The 18995-nt window shown below is 54.4% G+C and overlaps 1 protein-coding gene across 2 annotated transcripts in view; it reads left to right on the top strand.

The window, feature by feature from the left end:
- The window catches only part of JCAD (junctional cadherin 5 associated), a 53298-nt gene extending 34764 nt beyond the window's left edge, over nt 1–18534 (top strand). For both annotated transcript variants that reach the window (XM_075550359.1, XM_075550360.1), the window contains exons 3-4: nt 3727–7382; nt 12889–18534. In XM_075550359.1, the coding sequence (XP_075406474.1) occupies nt 3727–7382; nt 12889–12923 (3691 nt within the window). In that variant the 3' untranslated portion in view covers nt 12924–18534. The remainder of the gene's footprint in view (nt 1–3726; nt 7383–12888) is intronic.
- The last annotated feature ends 461 nt before the right edge of the window (nt 18535–18995 follow it).

Below are 18995 nucleotides of genomic sequence, written 5' to 3'. Positions count from 1 at the left end.
GGAAGTTCTCCTCTGCCATGCTGGGTCACTGGGAGTAGAAATCCACTGAGGGCAGTAGGAAGGGGCTGTGGGGGGTGGGGGGGGGGGAAACAGAACCCAGTTGTACTGACCAGAGATGGAAAATGTTCGTCAAGACCAGCTCTCCTCAGCACCGTAGGTGGGAGTTCGGCCTGGGATGGTTTGTCTGAAGTCACCTTAGGCAGTCTGCACACAGTAAATGAATACCTCATGATAGACCCAGACTTTTTCTAAGGCTTCGTTTTAAGTAGTCTTAAGACATGCATAAATAAACATGCATTGCCGTTTAAGGTCAAAAGCGTTCCTTCGTTTACTCGCTGCCGCGCTGGCTCTGACTTGCAGCGGCTCCTTGCAGCCTGGGTAGAACTGCTCCCGTGGGCTTTAGAAGCTGGTGTACGTTCAGAACCGGCTTGCCAAACCTTCCGACGTTCCTCGGGCGGTTTGAGCTGTAAGCCTTCTGGTTAGTGGTACAGCCCTCACCATTTGAAACATGCAGGGACTCCTCATGAGCGATCACGCTCATCAAAATGCCCCAGCATGGAATCCAGCAAAATGCCTAACGAGGGGGTTAAAAAAAATGAGGTAAACGTGGACCAGGCACTATTGAACTCCAGTGCCACTGTGTCCATTTCTGCTCAGAGCGACCCTTACTTAACCTGGGGTTTCCCAGGCTCTGAATCTTTACGGGAGCAAATAGCCTCTTCTTTCGCCTGTGTAGTGGCTGGTGGTTTTGAACCATTGACCTTGGGGTTAACAGCCAAACGCTTATCCCGAAGCATCACAGAACACCTTACAGCACTCTGCATCTATTAATATTAGGCATTTGAGGCATGTTTTTCATTAGAATGGAAAACAAAGTGAAATGCATTTTAAGTTCACACTGCGTGTCTTTGAATCCGTTCCAAGGTAATGAGCCGCGGTATGACTTGGAAATGTTTAGCCTCTTCACTCCCGTTTTCTTACCTATAGAACAGGAGGTATGGTGGCAGTGTAAGCTTTAAGACTGTCACAGCGTGAAAACACGAAATCCCATTGTGAGAGAGTCGATTCCCACTCATATAAATCCTGTCAGAGAGTGTAGACCTGCCCCCGGGCCTGTAAATCTTCACAGGGCAGCAAGCCTCACTGGTGTCCCGCAGAGCAGCCGGTGGGCTTGAACTGCTGATCCTGTGGTTAGCAGGCCCGCGCATGACCCAGGACTCCTCTGGCACAGTGGACCCAAACCAAACTCACTGCCGCCAAGTCAGTGCTGGCCCTGTGTGATCCCGAGCCTGCAACTGTGTACGAGAGCAGAGCGCCCAGTCTTTCTCCGCTGGCCCAGTGGGAGTGCCCATTACATGTAAGTGTTGATGAGCAAGTCGCTTAAATTCCGGGGCCTTGTTTCTTCGTCTGTTAGTAAGCCTGCGAAGCTTAACTTAGTTCATGTACTGCCATGTACTGAAAGCGTCTGGTTCTCTAGGCCTGTTTCTGCCCTTGAGTGGCCTCCAGCTCTTGGCTGTGTTGTTACAGAAGATGGAAGGGGACCGCTGCCCGGCCCTGCGCCGACTTCATGATGCAGCACGGAGCTCCCTGACGTCTGGTCAGCCAGCCCTTTGCTACTGAAAACAGTCCTGTCCGTTGGTCCATGGGGACCCGGGGTTTCCAAGGCTGTAAATCTTTACATTCAGAAGCAGGCTGCCCTGTCTTTCTTCAGAGCGTCAGCTGGCGGGTTTGAAGTATAGACCTTCCAGTCAGTTAGCAGATGTGGGTTTAACCACTGCACTGCCAGGGCTCCACGCGGCCTGCTATTGTGAGGTGCCCTTGAGTCCATGCCAGGCAACAGAGACCCCGTGCACTGCAGAACCACACGCTGGGGAGTCCTGCGCCAGCCACGCAGTTGTGCCGATGCCTGAGCCCACGGATACAGCCACTGTGTCCATCCACCTTGCTGAGGGCCTCCCCTCCACTTCACCAAGCACGAGGTCCTTCTCCAGGGACTGGCCTCTCCTGGCACCATGTCCAAAGCATGTAAGATGACATCTTGGCATCTTTGCCTCCAAAAAAAACCCATTGCCAACGAGTTGATAATAACTCGCTGTGACCTTATACAGAGATTCCCAGGCTATACATCTTTAGGGGAGCAAATAGCCCCATCTTTCCCCTCAGAGCAGCCAGTGGGTCTGAACTGCCGACCTTAGAGCTAGCAGTCCAGTGCGTAACCCACAGCACCACCAGGGTTCCTTAGGGAGAGACCTAGCACACAGGAAATGCTGTGTACGTGTCAGCTGTCGTTGTTTATAGATAAAGTGTTGTTAGATGTTCACAGGGAATCCAATAGCCACCACTGCCAGGTTGCGTCCAGCTCAGAGCAACAAGATTACAGCCTCACCACCATCGACTCAGTGTCCCAGGGACCCCCAAGGACATGGCAGCACTGCCCCTGTGGGTTTCCAAGGCTGTGACTCTTTATGAAAGAGGAAAGGCAGTGGGTACAAGCCACTGACCTTTGCGTTCGCAGTTCTGGGCATTAGCCACTGCACCACCAGGATGCCTTTCGCAGAGTATCAAAGGCTGCTTGAGCCTGCGTGTCCGTGCAGGCACAGGGTGCGCATCAAAGCCACTCTGGACAGAAATGTGACACGCAACTTCTGCTTCTTGTGCTTCCCTGTGGTTTTCCTGATTGCCACCCATGGTTATAACTTACCTTTAATGACTTGAGAATCCAGCAGTTCTTTCAGGGGGTTGAAACGTTTTCTGTTTAGCTGATGGGCTTCTTTGCTGGTGGGGTCGCTTGTTAGAAATGCAGGTGCTCGGGCCTCTCCCAGACCAACAACAAAACCAGGTCAGCTGTGGTCAACCCAATTCAGACTCTCGGCAGCACACCCCATGTATCAGAGTGGAACTGTTTCTGAAATCACCAGGCCTTTCTTCTGTGGTACCTTTGCGTAAGCTCCAAGCTCCTGCCTTTTTGGCTAGCAGCTGAGCATGTTAACCTGTGGCATGACCCAGGCACTCTCCACCCAGGCCTACTTGGGGCATCCCTAGAAGCCTGTGTTTTAGCTGTGCTCTGGGTGATGCTGAGAGCACCGAGCCCTGGCAGTACCATGTATCGGCTCCTTCGGCTGCTTACCAGAGATGGGTGATTCAAACCCAGCAGCTGCTTACCCTGTGGGAGGAAGAGGTGGCTGTCTATCTTCCTGAAAGGTGTACAACTTTGGAAACCGAGTGGGGTCTGTTAGATGGTGATGGTGGGGGCCGAGCTATTGAGTAACCCCCATGTGGAAGCAGACTCCCAGGCCTCGCTCCCGGATGTCAATGGAGAGGATGGGACTGAGCCAGAAAGTAGCGTTTCTCATCGGTAGCCCTGGTGCAAGCCTTGCGAAACTCTCTTCTAGAGCGTCCCCCTGTGCCCTCGCCCCCTCGGGCATTTTCAAGTTCAAGGGGACTTGCTTCCTCTCTCAGGCCCTGCCATCGCGCCTGGTGTCCTGTGACCAGGCTCCCTGTGCCCCTCCCTGGCCCTTGATGGCAAGGCTCATGGTCATCTGCCAGCTGTGATTCGTAGACATGCCAGCCTTCCAATTGGCAGCAGGGCCTGGGATCCATCTTTCTGAAAGACCGCCCTGGTCTTTCCAGGAATGGCGCTCATAGAAGCAGCGGCGTGCGGGGCCAGGTCTGCGTGCCCCATCCCCTGGCACGTGCGGCTAACTCCTGTACCCCTTTGTTTTCTAGGTTTTACCACCAGCCGCCGTCATCACCGTTGGCGTGGGCCTCGCAGCTGCCGCCTGGGAATGACCCTGGCGTTTGGAGAAGGAGGGGGCAGGAGTACAGTGGCCCACCAGTCTCGAGGGGCTGGGAGGACCCCGATGTCGGAGGACATGCCCAGGCCCTCGGTCGTCCTGTCTACCTGAGGGAGGACCCGTGGGACGTCGGAGCAAGGACAGAGAATGTGACGAAGAAGGCGTTTGGGGAAGAGGAGCTGAGAATGTCGGGCGCGACCCAGTGGCAGAATGTGAGTGTGGAGAGCTGGCTGCAGCCAAGGAAGCTGGGCAGGCAAATGTCTGACGGCTGCAGCAGCGGCAGAGAGAAGCTATTTCAAGATCTGTACCTGCCCTCCCCGGGAGAGTATGCCCTGCATCCTCAGAACAAGGGCAAATCCCAGTCACTGCCCAAAGTCCTTTTCCCAGAGACCCTCAACTATGTGGAGATGCCCATTCCACTGAATGACAGGCATTTAATGCCCGGTGCCCCCAAGATGCCTCTCGGCCCTCCAAATCGGGCACCAAGTTTAGAGTCCACAAGGACCACCGAGAAGGGGGGGCTTGCTGGACCTTTGCCACAGCCTAAGTTTGGGAGACCCCTCAGACCGCCGTCTTATGAGCTGCACCAACAGGCCAGGGGAGGAGTGGATGGTGGCGAACACCCGGACCACCAGCCAGCTGACGACCTGCATGCACCCCGCCTGACCACAGCCAGTGACCCCAGGCGGGAGCGCAGCGGCTCCGACTCAGGTCTGGAGCCTCCGGTCTACGTGCCTCCACCGTCCTATCATTCGCCCTCCCCGCACATCACAAACCCATACCTGGAAGATTCCGCTCCCAGGCACGGAGGTGGGGGCTTCAGTCAGCAGCCGTCCCCCAGCGAGAAGACCACAGCTTCTCTGGACACGGGGACCGAATACAGTGTGAGCCCCCGATCCCCCTGCTGGCACCCCCACCGCCCGTGCCCCAGCACTGCCCACAGCAGCTCTGTCCAGTACATCCCTTTTGATGACCCACGCATCCGGCATATTAAATTCACACAGCCCCAAGACTTCTGTGAAGACAAGCCCCCGGAGAAGTTCTGCAGCTCTCGGCCTGCTGCTCCCCCAGAGCCAGCTCGCAGGAAGACGCAGCCCCGCGGTGCCTTCTCAAATGTCCAGAGCATGCCATTCACAGCTGGCGGTGAGTGGGCCCCTGCCACGCCTGCGCCTGGACCCCCGTGGTTGCTGGGCCAGCCCTCCCGGGACAGGGAGTCCAGCGACGTTGCTGACCCGAGAGATTGCCTTGCTGAGAGAGGAGGAGGAGGGGCTGACCTGAAAGGTGCCCAGGGCCCTGCCCCTTCCCCACACCTCCCGGCCGACAGGACCGGTGAAGCCGTTACCAAGCTCAAGAAGTTTGAAGCTGGGCTCCAGACCAAGAAGGGTTCAAAGAAAAGAAAGAACGAGACTGTGTTTTGCTTGGTTTCCATCCCAGTCAGATCCGAATCCCATCTGCCAGAGACGGATCAGAACAACGACGACTTAGGGCCCAGTGCCGATAGCAGGAGCCCAGTGCTGCCGGAGCACAGCCTCCTGAGCATGTCCTCCACTGACCTGGAGCTGCAGGCACTCACTGGACACATGGCCAGCAGGACAGAGCCACAGACACAAGGTCTGAGTGCAGCTGACGCCCGGCAAATGGGTGACCCCAGGTTTGCTTGCCCGACCAAACACCCAGAGCTCAAGTACTCCGGCTCTTGGCCAGGCCACCAGCTCAGAGACCAGCAAACGCAAACTGCTTTCACTCAAGAACCCCAAAGCCCACAGCCCCTCCCCAGCAGAGAGCCCCGAGGCTGGGGGCACGCGGCTGTGCTGACTCCAAACCATGTAGACCCCCCTACCTCCGGTGCGCAGACACGCGCGGCGCCAGCCCCGGGTGACCACACGCAGCGCCCAAGTGGTCGTCATTTCAAAGGTCAGACCTTCCTCGGCCCCTCGAGCCACAGTGCTTTCTCCAGGACGTCCTCGGCACCCAAAGCCTGCCCGGGGCAGCCCCCGCCGCCGGAAATCCAGGGCCCCGGAGCACACCCTGCCCCCCACGGCGAGGTGCTGAAAGGGGAGCCCACAAGCCCATGCAACAGCCAGCAGCTGTTTGGCCAGTTCCTCCTGAAGCCTGTGAACCGCCGCCCCTGGGATTTGATCAGCCAGTTAGAAAGTTTTAACAAGGAACTTCAAGAGCAGAGCGCGAGCAGTGGAGGCAGCAGTGAAGAAAGCGAGGCAGAGGGGCCGGGGGTCCTCAGCACCAACTCCGGGCGACAGGTGTCCTCCCCCACTGGGTTCAGCCAGGCCGTAAGGGGTCAGCAGCAGCCAGGGATGCTGGGCTTGGAGGAGCCTGCGGGGTTCAGGTTGGGACAGAAGAGCGACAGCAAGGAGCAGTGGGCTTGCCCTCCAACCCCAGGCATCCTGCAGGCAGCAGACAGCCCAGGGCAAGCATTCAGGACGGAACAGGGCAGCGGGATCACTGAGAAGGGGAGCCAGGAGGCCGGAACAAGAAGCAGCCAGCCAGGAGCCAGCCCAGGCCCTACAGCAAAGAGGATGATGGCATTTGGGTTATGTGACACAAAGCCAGCCCCGCCACTCCACCCTGCTGAGCCAAGGGAGCCTCAGAGGGGCCACACATTTGCCAACGATGCCTGTGTGGCGGAAGCCAAGGGGGAGGAGGGAGAAGAGGAGGAGGCTGCCCAGGGCAGGGTAAAGAGGGAGACTGAGGTGGTGTTTCCCCTCTCTCTGGCAAGCAAACACCGGGGACTCTCGGCCCCAGACTTGCGGTCCCAGGGGCAGGAACCGGACACCAGCAAGTCCGTTGAAGCCTTAGAGCAAGCACGTGCAACAGAAATCCCCCCGAACGAGTCCCTCCAAGAACGGGCCGAGCGTATCCTGGGCATCGAGGTAGCCGTGGAGTCCCTCCTGCGGGCCAGCAGGAGAGCTGGACTCTCTTGCCAGCGCCCAGAGGCTGATGAAAGTGCCTTCAGGCCGGCCTCACCCAGGGAAGAGCCTCCTGTCCCCTCCGCCCCGCCTGGGGCCACAGCAGCATCAAAAGACGCCTTTTATGGCCGGAGAAAGTGCGGCTGGACGGAAAGTCCGCTCTTTGTAGGGGAGAGAGATGGGACCAGACGGACTCCCCTGGAGTCTGCCCACTTGGGTGTGGATGGGGCCCTCACCTCTGGCCCCGAGCCCCTGGACCCCAAGGATGCAGAGACACGGCCACCGTTCAGGTCCACCTTGTTCCACTTGGTTGAGAGGAGCCCGAGCGCCGAGAAGAGGTGCAGAAGCACTTCCCGGGTGATCGAGACTTTGCAGGAAAAGCTGGCCTCCCCGCCCAGGAGAGCAGACCCCGACCGCCTGCTGAGAATGAGAGAGGTGAGCTCTGTGTCCCGGATGCGGCTCCTGAGTTCCCGGAGCAGCGACTCCACGGAGGAGGCTGAGGACCTGAGAGCTGAGAGGGGCCAGGGCTCCACATCCCTCAATGGTGGGGTCCCGCCCTGGAGAGTGGCCTCCACCCCCAAGGCCACCCTCTCCCTGGAAGATGGTGGGTGTCCGGCTGCACAGAGCGCACGCAAGAAAGGTGATCAGGACTTCTGGTGCCCAGGTGAGATGTCGGGTGAGAGTGCAGGCCCTTGGGGCCACCTGGTGGCACAGGTGGTTGAGGGCTCAGCCGTTGGGTTGGGGACTCGAGCCCACCCTACAGGTGCCTAGGAAGAGGGACCTGGTGATCTGTCCCCCTCCCCAAAAGCCCGCTCTTGGGACTCCATGTACTCTGAGCTTCGATGTACTCTGACGCCGGTGGGGCCTGCCATGAGTGAGAGCCAACAGGACAGTGGTCGATGGGCCGTGAGCAGTCCGAGGCCGGTGAAGGGTGGAAGCTTGCCTCTTCAGAAAAGATAAAGGTTGAATCCTGTAACCCCAAAAAGGTTCCCCGTTTTACAGCAAATTATCCAGAAACTTCCTTTTCAATTCAGATCTGGTGGTGGTGGTGTTGTTAGGTGCTGTTGAGCTCGTTCCGACCCAAAGGGGCCCTCGGTCCAACAAAGAGAAACACTGCCCTCTCCCACACTGTCCTCACAATTGCTCTGAGGCTTGGGCCCATAGTGACAGCCATGGTGCCCGTCATCTGCCTGAAGGCCTTCCTCTCTGTCACTGCCCTTCCGTTTTCACCGAGCACAATGTCCTTCTCCAGGGACTGATCTTTCCTGACAACAGGTCCTAAGTTCTTGAGACAGCCTCGCCATCCTTGGACTGGCGGGCGTTCCAGCTGCACTTCTTCCAAGGCAGATCTGTTTGTTCTCTGGGCAGTTTGTGGTGCTTTCGTCAGCACCCTAGTGTAGGGGCATGGGGTTTCCTTCCGTCCTTCTTATTCCGGGGTTCCACTTGCACAGCATACGATGCACTGAGGAGCGTTTCCTTCAGGGGCTGAGCATCAATCAATATTTCCTGTTAGAAATGATCGGAAATATTGAGACATAAGTAGCCAAAGGTGCACCTGAGAAATCCCTTGGACCGTCAATCATTCAGTTTCAGCCTTTGTTTTTCAGTTACACATTTGTCTGTTAACCCAAGGACTGGAGGTTCAAGCCCACCCACAGGCACGTCGGGAGAAAGGCCTAGTGATCTGCTTCACCACAAACAGAGCCACAGAAAACTCTGAGGCACACAGCTCCGCTCTGCTCTGACACACGTGGGGTTGCCCCCAGTCACCAGTCAGGACCGACTCCGTGAAAACTCTTCTTGCTATTGTTTGAAGAGTAAGGAGAAACTACGAGCCCAAGTGGGCTTCTTGCTGGGCTGCTAATCAAAAGGTTAGCAGTTCAAAACCACCAACCTTTCTGTAGGACAAAGATGAGGCTTTCTACTCCCAAAGAGAGCTAACAGTTTCAAAAACCCCGGGGAAGCTCTCCCTGCCCTATAGGGTTGTTATGAGTCAGCATAGACTCGATGTCTGACTTTTCTGGGAAGGAAAAAGCTAGACCCCCAGGCGTTCCGTTAGACATAGCTGCTGCCAGACCCCCGTTCTGCACTTCCCGAGCCCCCTCTGCCCCTCGACTTCACTGTGTTGCAGCTAACAGGTGAGCTGCATCTCACCCTCTTTATCTCCGTTTGAAAATCTAAGAGTTCAAAAATGGATGGAAGAAGTGTAGGAGTTGCCAAACCTGAAAAATCCAGAAGGCGATTGTTAACCAACCAGCCAACCAACCAACTAAAAACCTTCCTTGGGTACTTTTTACATTTGCTCCCCAATACAGTACGGCTCTTAGGGGTGTTAGCCAGTGTTGCCCTGCCCCATGTGCAAATTCACCGTTGAACTATCTCCTGTGTCCAGGTCCTCGTGATCATATTCTGTGACACACGTGGGGTCTGCTGAGGAAGAGCTCCTTCGGAATATAAAGAAGTATCAGAGTAGAGAAAAGGGTCACGGGCCCATTTTTAAGACTGGTGGGGTTTATTGTCATTGTAAACTTGCTCTTATCCCCCTGCCCCTTGCCGCCTGCCCCCCAATTGCGCCCACCTACTTCTAAGCACTGTTTTAGGCTCGGCAAGCTGATGAAGTGTGTTTGGTCACTCGCCCAGCACTGTCTTTGTAACCTGGAGCTCAGCAGAAGCGTGTCTACCTGCCCGAGATGATGCTCAGCCCCACTTCTTCCTGGGGACTCTAAGGGTTTTCAAAATAGAAAAAAAATCCTGCTGTTACTAAATATCAATTGGCAAATATTCCCATGTCTCAGCTCATGGCCACCTTCCTGGTGCAAGAAAGATCTTATTGCATAAATCCATAGTTCAGCAAAACAGCCTCTCAGTTATGAGCTTGATCCCTTGGCACGTGAGTGGGGCTGGCCAGTCGGCGAAGACATCCTGATAGTGCAAAGTGTCATCTCAGCCAGCTGTGAGAAGCCCACCTCCCAGGACTTTATTAATATATAGCTCCATAGTTACAAGCCGAATCATCATCCGTGGGTTCTCTCCTCACTGCCTCAGGTGTTTGTTTAGGAACTGTGAAGTGACCCCAACCCGAGGGCAGGGGCTCCCCACATGTTGACGGTTGACTGGGTGTCTCTGATGCTCTCCAGTGCCACCGAGGGACGGGCTCCTACTTACTCTGCTGCACAGACAGGCATCCGGGGGCCTTTTCTGTGATGGCTGGCCAGCAGCCTCGCTCTTCTCAGTGGTCATGTTGAGAGGCATTTGATGACAGAGATGGTAAAACGTTCCACTCACAGTTACTTGATACATTAGCACAGTCTTGTTGATGTGCTACTGTGTGACTTTTCGACAGCCCCTCTCCTGTCCCCCCACCTCTACCTCCACTTTGGATGCGCTGTTTCATGTGAAACACAAGTGCCCTCACCTCCACTCCCTGACCCCCACCACTCATTGTCCTGGGGACCATTTCACTGCTCCTGAACTCAGAGTCCACTTCAATTACAATTTGTTCTGGAACGCTTTCTGTGTTCATCCCCTACCCCTGACACACACACACACACACACACACACACACACACACAGTTCTGGAACTACATTACTTTCATTGTTTGGCAGTATGCCGGGGGCTTCAACAAGTTGGTGGGAAAATAAAAATTTTTTTCCCCACCAACTTTGAAGTCACCTTGACTATCATGTTGCACCGAAGTGTGTCTGTTTCCCATGAAAGATGGTCATTCCGCTGACATCAGTTCAGTGGTCTTTGGGGGCTCTGCCTACAAAAGCAGCAGCTTACACCTCATTTAGGTCACAGCACCCCATCTCTGTGGGTCAGACTGTACTCCAGGCCAGAAGTGAAGTGACAGCCGCTGGCTGCTCAGAACCTGCTGGATCCATCCACCCCCATTGCACATGCTCTTCATAGGAGCCCAGGAGGTGAGCCAGGCAGGCCGTCTGCTGCAGGGCTCTAGTGGGGGAAGCCTGGAAGGCAGGGTGATGCTGAGTAGTGCCGTTGGAAGTCTAGGCGTTGGCGCCGTGTCAATAGCTGTCAAGGGTGTTGTTATGAGCAGTACCCACCAGGGCCGCCCTCAGTGAGAGGCTAGTAGCAGGAAGATTCACAGAGCCCACAGGAACCAGGAGCCTAACCATTCAGGGTAACCAGGCCCACGTCCATGTGGCTCGTCTAAACTGAGACCCCGGTGACACAGAAGCTAAAGCCTCAGCTGCTAACTAGGAAGTCGGTAGTTCAGATCCCCCTAGAGAATCCACAGGAGAGCAGACCTGGCCATCTCGTCCTGAACCCTGCAGCCCAGGAAAGCCAGCGGGTGGCGCTCCTCTGTCACAGGGCACGCACCAACCTGAGCGCACAAGATGGTAGGCACTCACGTCCCTGGTGCCCCGGTGCCATTTGTCTGTGGCTTTTTTGCAGCCCCCTTGGACCCTCCAGAGTCACAGCCCTTCCCCTCCCCCATCAAGCAGTGTCTACACTCTCTGAGTCGCTTTTGTACTTAGCACATGCTAAAATCCAACGGTTTGGGGTGTGTCAGTCAAGTAAAAGCTGCCCTTGAAATCAGCCCACCTATGTTATGTGAGCACCAGAAAAATGCTCAACCCACGGCTCTCCGCTTCATGCGAGGGTCTTCAGAGAGTGAGATCGGAAGACAGCGGACTGGTTGCCTGAATGTTTGGCAGCCCCCTTGGGGACCGTATTGAACCTGGCCTTCCCTGAGCGGCAGGAGGGGCCTGAGCTCCCTGTCGCTTCAACTGCAGGGACGCGGCGCAGGTGCCTTCTGCGGAGGTGTCTCCAAGGGCACTGAGAACCCACCCTTTGCCGACATCATCTGGGGTGTAGAGAGTTTCAGCTTCTTCCATGCCGCCAGAAGGCGGACCTGTCCCATGCTCACCATTAACGTACGGCCCGGCCCCTTATCATTGGGGAAAAGGACGTCTTTCCTCTTGGGAAGCCCCCCTCAGAATCAGCGTCCCATGAGGCCGACCGAGAAGGCACCGGAGGGCAGAGCTCAGCTGGTCCTGTCTCGTGCTGTCACATGGAGCGCCAAGTGTGAAATGTCAGGAGAAGGCCAACTGCTGCCACTGTGTCCTCAGCACAGGGCGGCAAGGCCTTCGCCACCTGGTCTGCCAGGCCGGCCTCAGAGCGCACCCAGAAGGAGGTTGTAGATGAGCTGAGAAGGTTGGAGGAGGGGACACCCATTTGCTGCTGGAGAAATGGGGGGGGGGTGTGGCCTCCCCAGTGCCTGCTTATCCTGAGATGAGCGTGTCTTCCTGTCGAATCCGCCCACGTTTCCTAAGCATGTGCTCTCAAAACTGGAGGGGTCACTCCTGCTTCAGGGACAGAAAGCAGATGCACACGAACGTAGCCCACTGAACGTCTGGTCCACAGATGGGTGGGGCTCATCCAACTCCACAACACCCAGCGGGAGCCCACAATGGCGGCCTCAGAGGTGTGTGTGTGTGTGTGCACAGAGATCGAGGAAGCCACAGGAGAGGGTGCTTGTGGGCATACCTGCTGGTTGATGACACTCAGGGACTAGAGCTCCCTTGCTGCCAGCCAAGCAATCGGGGGTTCAGAGTCCCCTGCCTGGAAGGGAACTGCATTGGAGCACCCAGACAGACATCCTATTGCAAGCGTTCTACCCTCCACCATTGTAATTTAGCAAGAAATCAATAGAGCTCTTAATCAGCCGCGTCAGATACACATGACCGCCAGGTTGTACACGTGGCATCTGTCACAATAGCACCTCACTCACATTTTTCCATCTGCGCTTGGGAGGCGATCTCACCGAAAGAATGAGACCAGGTGCTGTGGAGTAGAAACTGGCTCACAGCAATTCCACACTTGTCTGAGGAGCACTGTGCCCCACAGGCCTTCCAGGGGCTGATGTTTTCAAAGTAGATCGCCAGGCCTTTCTTCCAGGGTACCTCTCAGGCTAGCAGTGCCAGCTGTTGGCACCTCCCAGGGCTCCAGCCACCCCCCCTTTATAAATCATCCTGCTCTTTCCTGATCCTGAGACTGTGGGCGTGTGAAGAGCTAACGGTTGTGCACGTGTGGCCTTGCTACCCGAGGGTCTGTGTTTGTGACCCGAGGACGAAACAAAGACGGCCAGCCGTCGAATGTACCACTAATCATCTTTCCCGCCCTCTTCTCCTCCTCCTTTCCACAGACTCTTATGACCCCAGCAGAGTGGAACGGGTGTGATGAGAGCCCGGGGACTGCAGGTGCTGACTGCGTGTCCTGTGACTCACTGGAGCCCACCAGCCCCGCCGGCCCAAGTGTGCGCTAGACCCTGCGGGGCCTTTCCGTGAGGGTGCGTCCTTGACCTCCACAGCGGGGAAGTCCGTCATCCAGACAGCCTCGCTTTGTGGCGCTCCAGCAGAGCCCGTCGGAGCGGCGCCTGCCTTCGGAGCAGGGAGAAGAGTGCTCAGAGAAACTCTCCGTGATGGTGGATTTGGCCAAGTTGGCATCTGTCCGTCTGTTGGTGTTGATCTGGTCCTGGGTGAACATGACAGCGCGGGAGAGCTAGTGAAATGAGCGTGAGCAGATTGAGGATGGTGCAGGTTCCCCCTTCCCTCCTCTACCCAGCTCGTGCCCCCACACCTGGGTGACTGTGGGGCAGAGGCCTTTGCCCGATGCTTCCGCACTTGGAGTTGCGCCCCACCCGTGTCCAGTCCACCGACCGGCCTGCTGCCGGAGGGACGCGGCTCGTGCGTGACTCGCCACCAGAGAGTAGCAGCAATGCCTTTCTTGTTCCTAAGAGAGTGGAGCTTGTACGATAATGAGCTAAGAGTCCTTTCTTTAGCCGACAAGGAAATACTTTGATCATTAGCAAACATACCACTGCCTGCTCTGCACTCAGTTTGATCTCTTTTTTATTTTCTGTGTGGATGTCTAGAAAGTCTTTATATAAATAATTGCTAGTTTAAAACAGACCATTTTAACAAAGTAACTATATTTCTTTGTACAAAAAACAAAACCAAAAAAAGTGCTATTTTTCTATGATGTAAACAGCTGTGAGGCGGCAGATTTTTAAGGAAGCTTTATTTTATTTAAAAGAGCCGGTATCCCGCGGTGTGGAAGGGACTCGCAGTGGCTCACACACAGGCTTGGTCCCTGGCACTGACTTAAACAGCACTGCCCCTTCCTTCCCTTGTGAAAAGAGACGTCAGTGGATACGTGACAGGGTTAATAAAATAACTTGCCCAAGACTTTTCTTCCCCCCCCCACCCCCAAAAGTAGCTGTAAGGTCGGGTCTGGAAATAGCTCCTCCAAACCAGCCAGCATCCTCCTTACAACGCTTTTTGATGCCCTATCTATCGACTACGATGACCAAAATAGAAGTTTCATCCTTGGACGCCTGGGGGCGCTCTTCCCGGAGAGTACACTGACCTGCCCCCCTACCCCACCCCACCCCCGCCCCTTTTAAGGATTATGTATTTTTATCTAGAATGTTCTTGGGTCAAACTCTGCATATTTTTTTAAGTGCTAAGAAACATGGCAATATGTAACTGCCTTCACAGAAGTATTTCACGGCCTATGTATTCTACCGTGTGGAAGACCACATGAACCTGCCCAGGCTGAGGCATTTTGTGTGTGTGTGTGTGTGTGTGTGTACATTTATCCGTCTTTCTACGTATGGTTGTCTTCCTGCCTAACATCTCACCAAGCTTCCGTTTTCTCCCGCCCTCCCACCCTGGCTGCCTTGCCTTCGCTGCCTTCTTCGGCTTCTTCTTCTTTTTTTCAAACCACCTTATCTAATTTTAGACATTTCAAATTCTTAAAATGTGAACTCTTGGGTGGTCTGTAATTTGGCCCCAGAACAGTGCTTGCTGGGCAGCAGCCCTGGCCTGTTTTTATCTGTACCATATGCTTTTATTCCACAAGAACGCCGTGTGTCTGGACCCTAATAAACAGAGCAGACTCTGTCTCAGCAAGGACACTTACCTGCACTCCTGGCTCTTACCTGCTCCTCATCCGAGTCACCTCGGCCCAGATCTGAGGTCTTCTGACAGGTCACAGTAGGCTGGTTTCCATGACAGCAATCAACAGCTGGGCCAGGTCTCTGCCATTCCTGGGGGAGACTGTGTTTTCTCAGGAAAGGAAGGGGCAGGGGGCTGAGGCCAGTCACGCCCCCATCGTGGTTGACACTCACGTCATCTGGTAGAACTGACTCAGGGCTGGGCCACCTGGAGTTCCTGCCTGGGTCATCCTTCTGTAAATGCAACTGAAAGCCTCCTTCCTCCAGAAGGAAGGTCCACAAGGTTCTTGAGGGGTGGCATGGGGGCAATCCACGGTCTTTCCATTCCATTTCCCACGGACTTTCTCAAGCCCAGTTGTGGATATGTGTGCGTGTGTGCCACCGTGTCATATCTTTACCTAGATACGCGCACATACACGTGTGCCAACAGTTCAGGGGAAATGGAATTTTCCCTTGAGTTTTTGAAGCTGCCTAGAGCACAGCAAAATCTGTGAGCACTGCAGGTACCCGAGTAGGTAGAAACCTGCCAACGGATGGAAAACTCCAGCATTCCCACTGACAGGGAGCAACAGAAAAGTGTCAGACTTCACCCTGTCAGAGGAGAAAACCTTTGCGACCCAGAGGAGCAGGGCGTTTCAATTCTCACTGGCTTCAGAAAGTCGGCAGGGAAATGGAGTGGGGAGATCCTGGGTTCCCCCTGCCCCACCAAATTGTTGAGCCCCTCCCCTCATAAACTCTGTTCTGACTTCATGTAAATGTTGTTGATAATCACAAAAGACTTTCAAAATCAGAGAAATTTCCATTTTCACCTTATTTCTCAGGAGAAAAAGTTCTTGCACCTTAAATTTGCACGTGGCCGCTAACCAAAAGGTTGGTTGGTCATACCCACTTAGTCCCTTGCAGTGGGGACTCTTTATTCTGTCTCCCCAGGGCCCCCACGAGTCAAAGTGGCACCAGATGGCGCCAGGATGCGCACCTTAGGCTACCTAAATCTGATGCTTTCCAGCCCCGTCTCATTCTAAATTGTTAGATTTCTCTGCATTTCTTTGAAGCTAGCAATATGGATGCTTCTAGCCTTAATTTCACCTTTTAGGGCTTCTGTGGAATTATGGAGAGAGGCACAGACAGCGGTAAATTCAAGTAAATTCAGGCTGGCCTGTTATGAGTTAGGATCCAACTGGCAACAAGGTTTGGGGTTTTTTTGGGGGGGGTAGGGGGGTGACCTTAATTTCTGGGTTCCAACATACTTCTGGGTTTTTGGAAAATAGAATAACTAAAAATTTAAGTCACTCAAAAATCTGGATTTTTAAATGTGAATTCTTGAGATAAAGAATACAGCCTCTAATCAAAAATAACTCTTCCAGAGGTTTCGACTTTAATGCCCAATGTTGTATTATTTCTATTTCCCATACACGCTTAACCCTGCATTATTATTTGTAGCCTGGAAAAAAAGCAGTTTTTTTGTTTGTTATTTTCTGTTTGCCTTTCCTTGTCCCACATAGGAGTTGCAGTTCTCTCTCATCTGCAGTTCGATACTTAGACAACCAGGAAAGATGGAGTCCCAGTTGTGACCACTAGGGTAAACAGTGGCGTGAGGGATTATCCGTGACATGAATATGTAGCCCTTGATTTCCAAGAGAAGAAGACTGACAGCAGTCTTTCTTGGAGGAACAGCTCTGAAACCAAATATCAGTCGTATCCTTTTTGGCCTCTCTCTTTCTCCAAGCCACAACGAACCAACCAACCAACAAAAACCTCATCCCCAGGACTGCGGCCAGCCCATCCGTGGGTCCCCAGGTTCTTCTCGAGATGGCGCACAGCTCTTTGGAGTTCATGTTCAAGGGTCCTGCAAGAGTTTGGTCTTGCTTCCTGAGAACCTGGTTTCCTTACGGCCTCCCAGGTTGAAGCGTTGTTTCCTGTGGAAGTCCTGAGTACAACTTTTTTCTGTTCTGTTGTACTACTGGTGAAGGGGCGTCAATCACTGCAGGTCAAGGATTTTAAACGCAAATTTTGATTCCCCAAAAGGGGCCCTCACCACTTGTAGCAGGAGATGCCGCCAAGTGGCAGCAGTGTGGCTTTAGTGCTTCCGCACGCAAACCAGGAGGCAGATCCACCATTGAAGTGACTTCCCAGCTCGGAACAGCAAGGACCAACAGGCAGGAGACCACGTGAACCCCCTACTTGCTCCTGAGATCCCCAGGGATCCTGGGTGTGCGCTCTGGCTAGTTTCTGTTTTGTGAAATGACTCGAGAATCCCCAATGTCAGAGTGTCAGGGTAGCATCTCTTCGAAAGGGACCAAGCCATGCAGCAGGATTCTTTATCAATGGTCTTTGGTTAGAGAAACACCCAGATTCTCGATTCTCCCCGCTCCTGCAAGCCTTCACCCCCACGAAGAGGAGACGGCTGGGGGCAGGGAGTGCAAATCTTAAGCCAAGCCTGTGCCCCGACCCGGACGATTTTTGCATTTCTGTTTTGTTTTGAACAGCAGATTCTGTACATCTGTCCGTGGGAGGAGAGTTACTACTCAGGACAGGATTTAAGAGACACATTGCAAATGACCTTTAAAAGTTTGCATGGTGGGAGGTGCTTGAACACGCCAGTGGGATGGTTCACCCCAGGCCCTGCCAAGCTATGAAGGGGGAGCTGATAAAATAAGGTTAAAGAAAGGAACCATGTCACGGTTCCCCGGCTGTGTGTTTCATGAAAAAAAAGGAAAAAGTATGTGTGTGTGAGTATGTGAGTGTACGCGTGGGGAGAGGTAAACGAGACTATCATACAGCTTGAGGTCACTTGAAAAGGTTTTTTTATGGTCTACCTACTTGAAGCCGCACTCGGTTGGCTCAGCAGTGTGTTGGGGGGGCAGGGGGGAGACATCGAAAGCCTGCAGATGCCTGGGTTGCCTTCGGAGCCCCTGCTGTGCAGTGCTCGTGAATTCAGCGGGAGAACAGGGAGTTTCTTGTTCTGCCGCCTCAGCCCCAAAGCTGAGACTTGAACCCAAAGGCAAGCCCAGGTTTTCCAGCCATGAGTCTGGGAGGGAGGCTTTGAAGCACTCCCCTTGAAGTAGCCCCTGCCCCATAGGGAAGGCAGGCTCGGCAGGGCCTTGCTTTCCAGCAAGCCCAAAGCCGCAGCATATCTGTCCCTTATAGCCCACCCCACTCCCTGCACCCCTCCCCCACACCTCCCCACTCCCACTCCACAGCCAGAGCCAAGATGAGTAACCTTCACAGTTCCAGAGTAAGCGGGAGACAAAGGCAAGTTCAAGTTGAGAAGCATATGGCAGGAGTTGGAAATGAAAACCATGTGTCCCAGGCAGGGAGAAAGCAGTAACCCACCGATGATTAAAACCAATGAAGTACTCGCCGTCCACCTGGGTCAGCGAAATCCTAGCCGTCAGGAAAAAATCAGCAACCTCTTAAAAAAATGGGTAAAATTAAAATAGGGCCCTGCAAATCCCTAGGGAACTGTATCTGCTCCTCCTTCCTGTGGGTGCCTTTAATTGACCTGGCAGCCAGAGAGGGTCCCAGGGAAGACACAGATGGTAATGAAGGGGCTGTCACCAGCTGCGGGTCACTGCCAGGGCCGGGCAGCCCAGACCTGGTGGTGAGAGGTGAGGTTGGGCGTGGAAGAATGAGCACTGGGGAAGGTGGACAGGGCAGAGGAAAGTAGTCGACAGGAGGACAGCCAGGAGCAGATGAAGGTCTTCAAGGTGCCCTTTGTACTCCGCACAATGTAAATACCCTGTTGCTGTTCCAGGCTGGCTGGCATGCTCCGTACCACACATGTTCCAAATAAAGCTTTTGCATGAACGATCCTATGTCCGTCCTCTTTGGCTGTGGGTGGGTGCGAGAGCTGCCCTGTTACTTTTCAAGACTGGTCCCAGAAGAGCCCCACCCCGCTCCCAGGCTGCCAGGGGAACCACTGGGGTGGCTTGGAGGGGGCAGGGGGAGAGGAGGGGTGTGTGTGTGTGTGTGTGTGTGTGTGTGTGTGTGTCTAAGGGGAGCCCTCGTGCCTTAGTGGTTACACATTTGGGCTGCTAACCACAAGGCCAGAAGTTCTGAACCACCAGGTGCTCCAAGGAAGAAAGAAAGACAGGTTTTCTACCCAAACCAAGCCTCACAGTCTCAGAAACCCACAGGGGCAGCTCTGTTCTGTCCTATAGGGTCGCAATGAGTCCCCATTGACTCGGTGGCAGGGAGTTTGTACTTTTGGGGGTGTGTGCATGTCTCCCCCAAAGACTGACTTGGTTCAGATTTTGGCTCCAGCATTAAACATGAAATCAGCAGAGGACAGGCTA

Source organism: Tenrec ecaudatus, chromosome 5 (genome assembly GCF_050624435.1).
Source record: "Tenrec ecaudatus isolate mTenEca1 chromosome 5, mTenEca1.hap1, whole genome shotgun sequence".
Taxonomy (NCBI): domain Eukaryota; kingdom Metazoa; phylum Chordata; class Mammalia; order Afrosoricida; family Tenrecidae; genus Tenrec; species Tenrec ecaudatus.
Note: the sequence above shows the minus strand (reverse complement) of the source record. Positions and strands in the feature narration are given on the sequence as shown.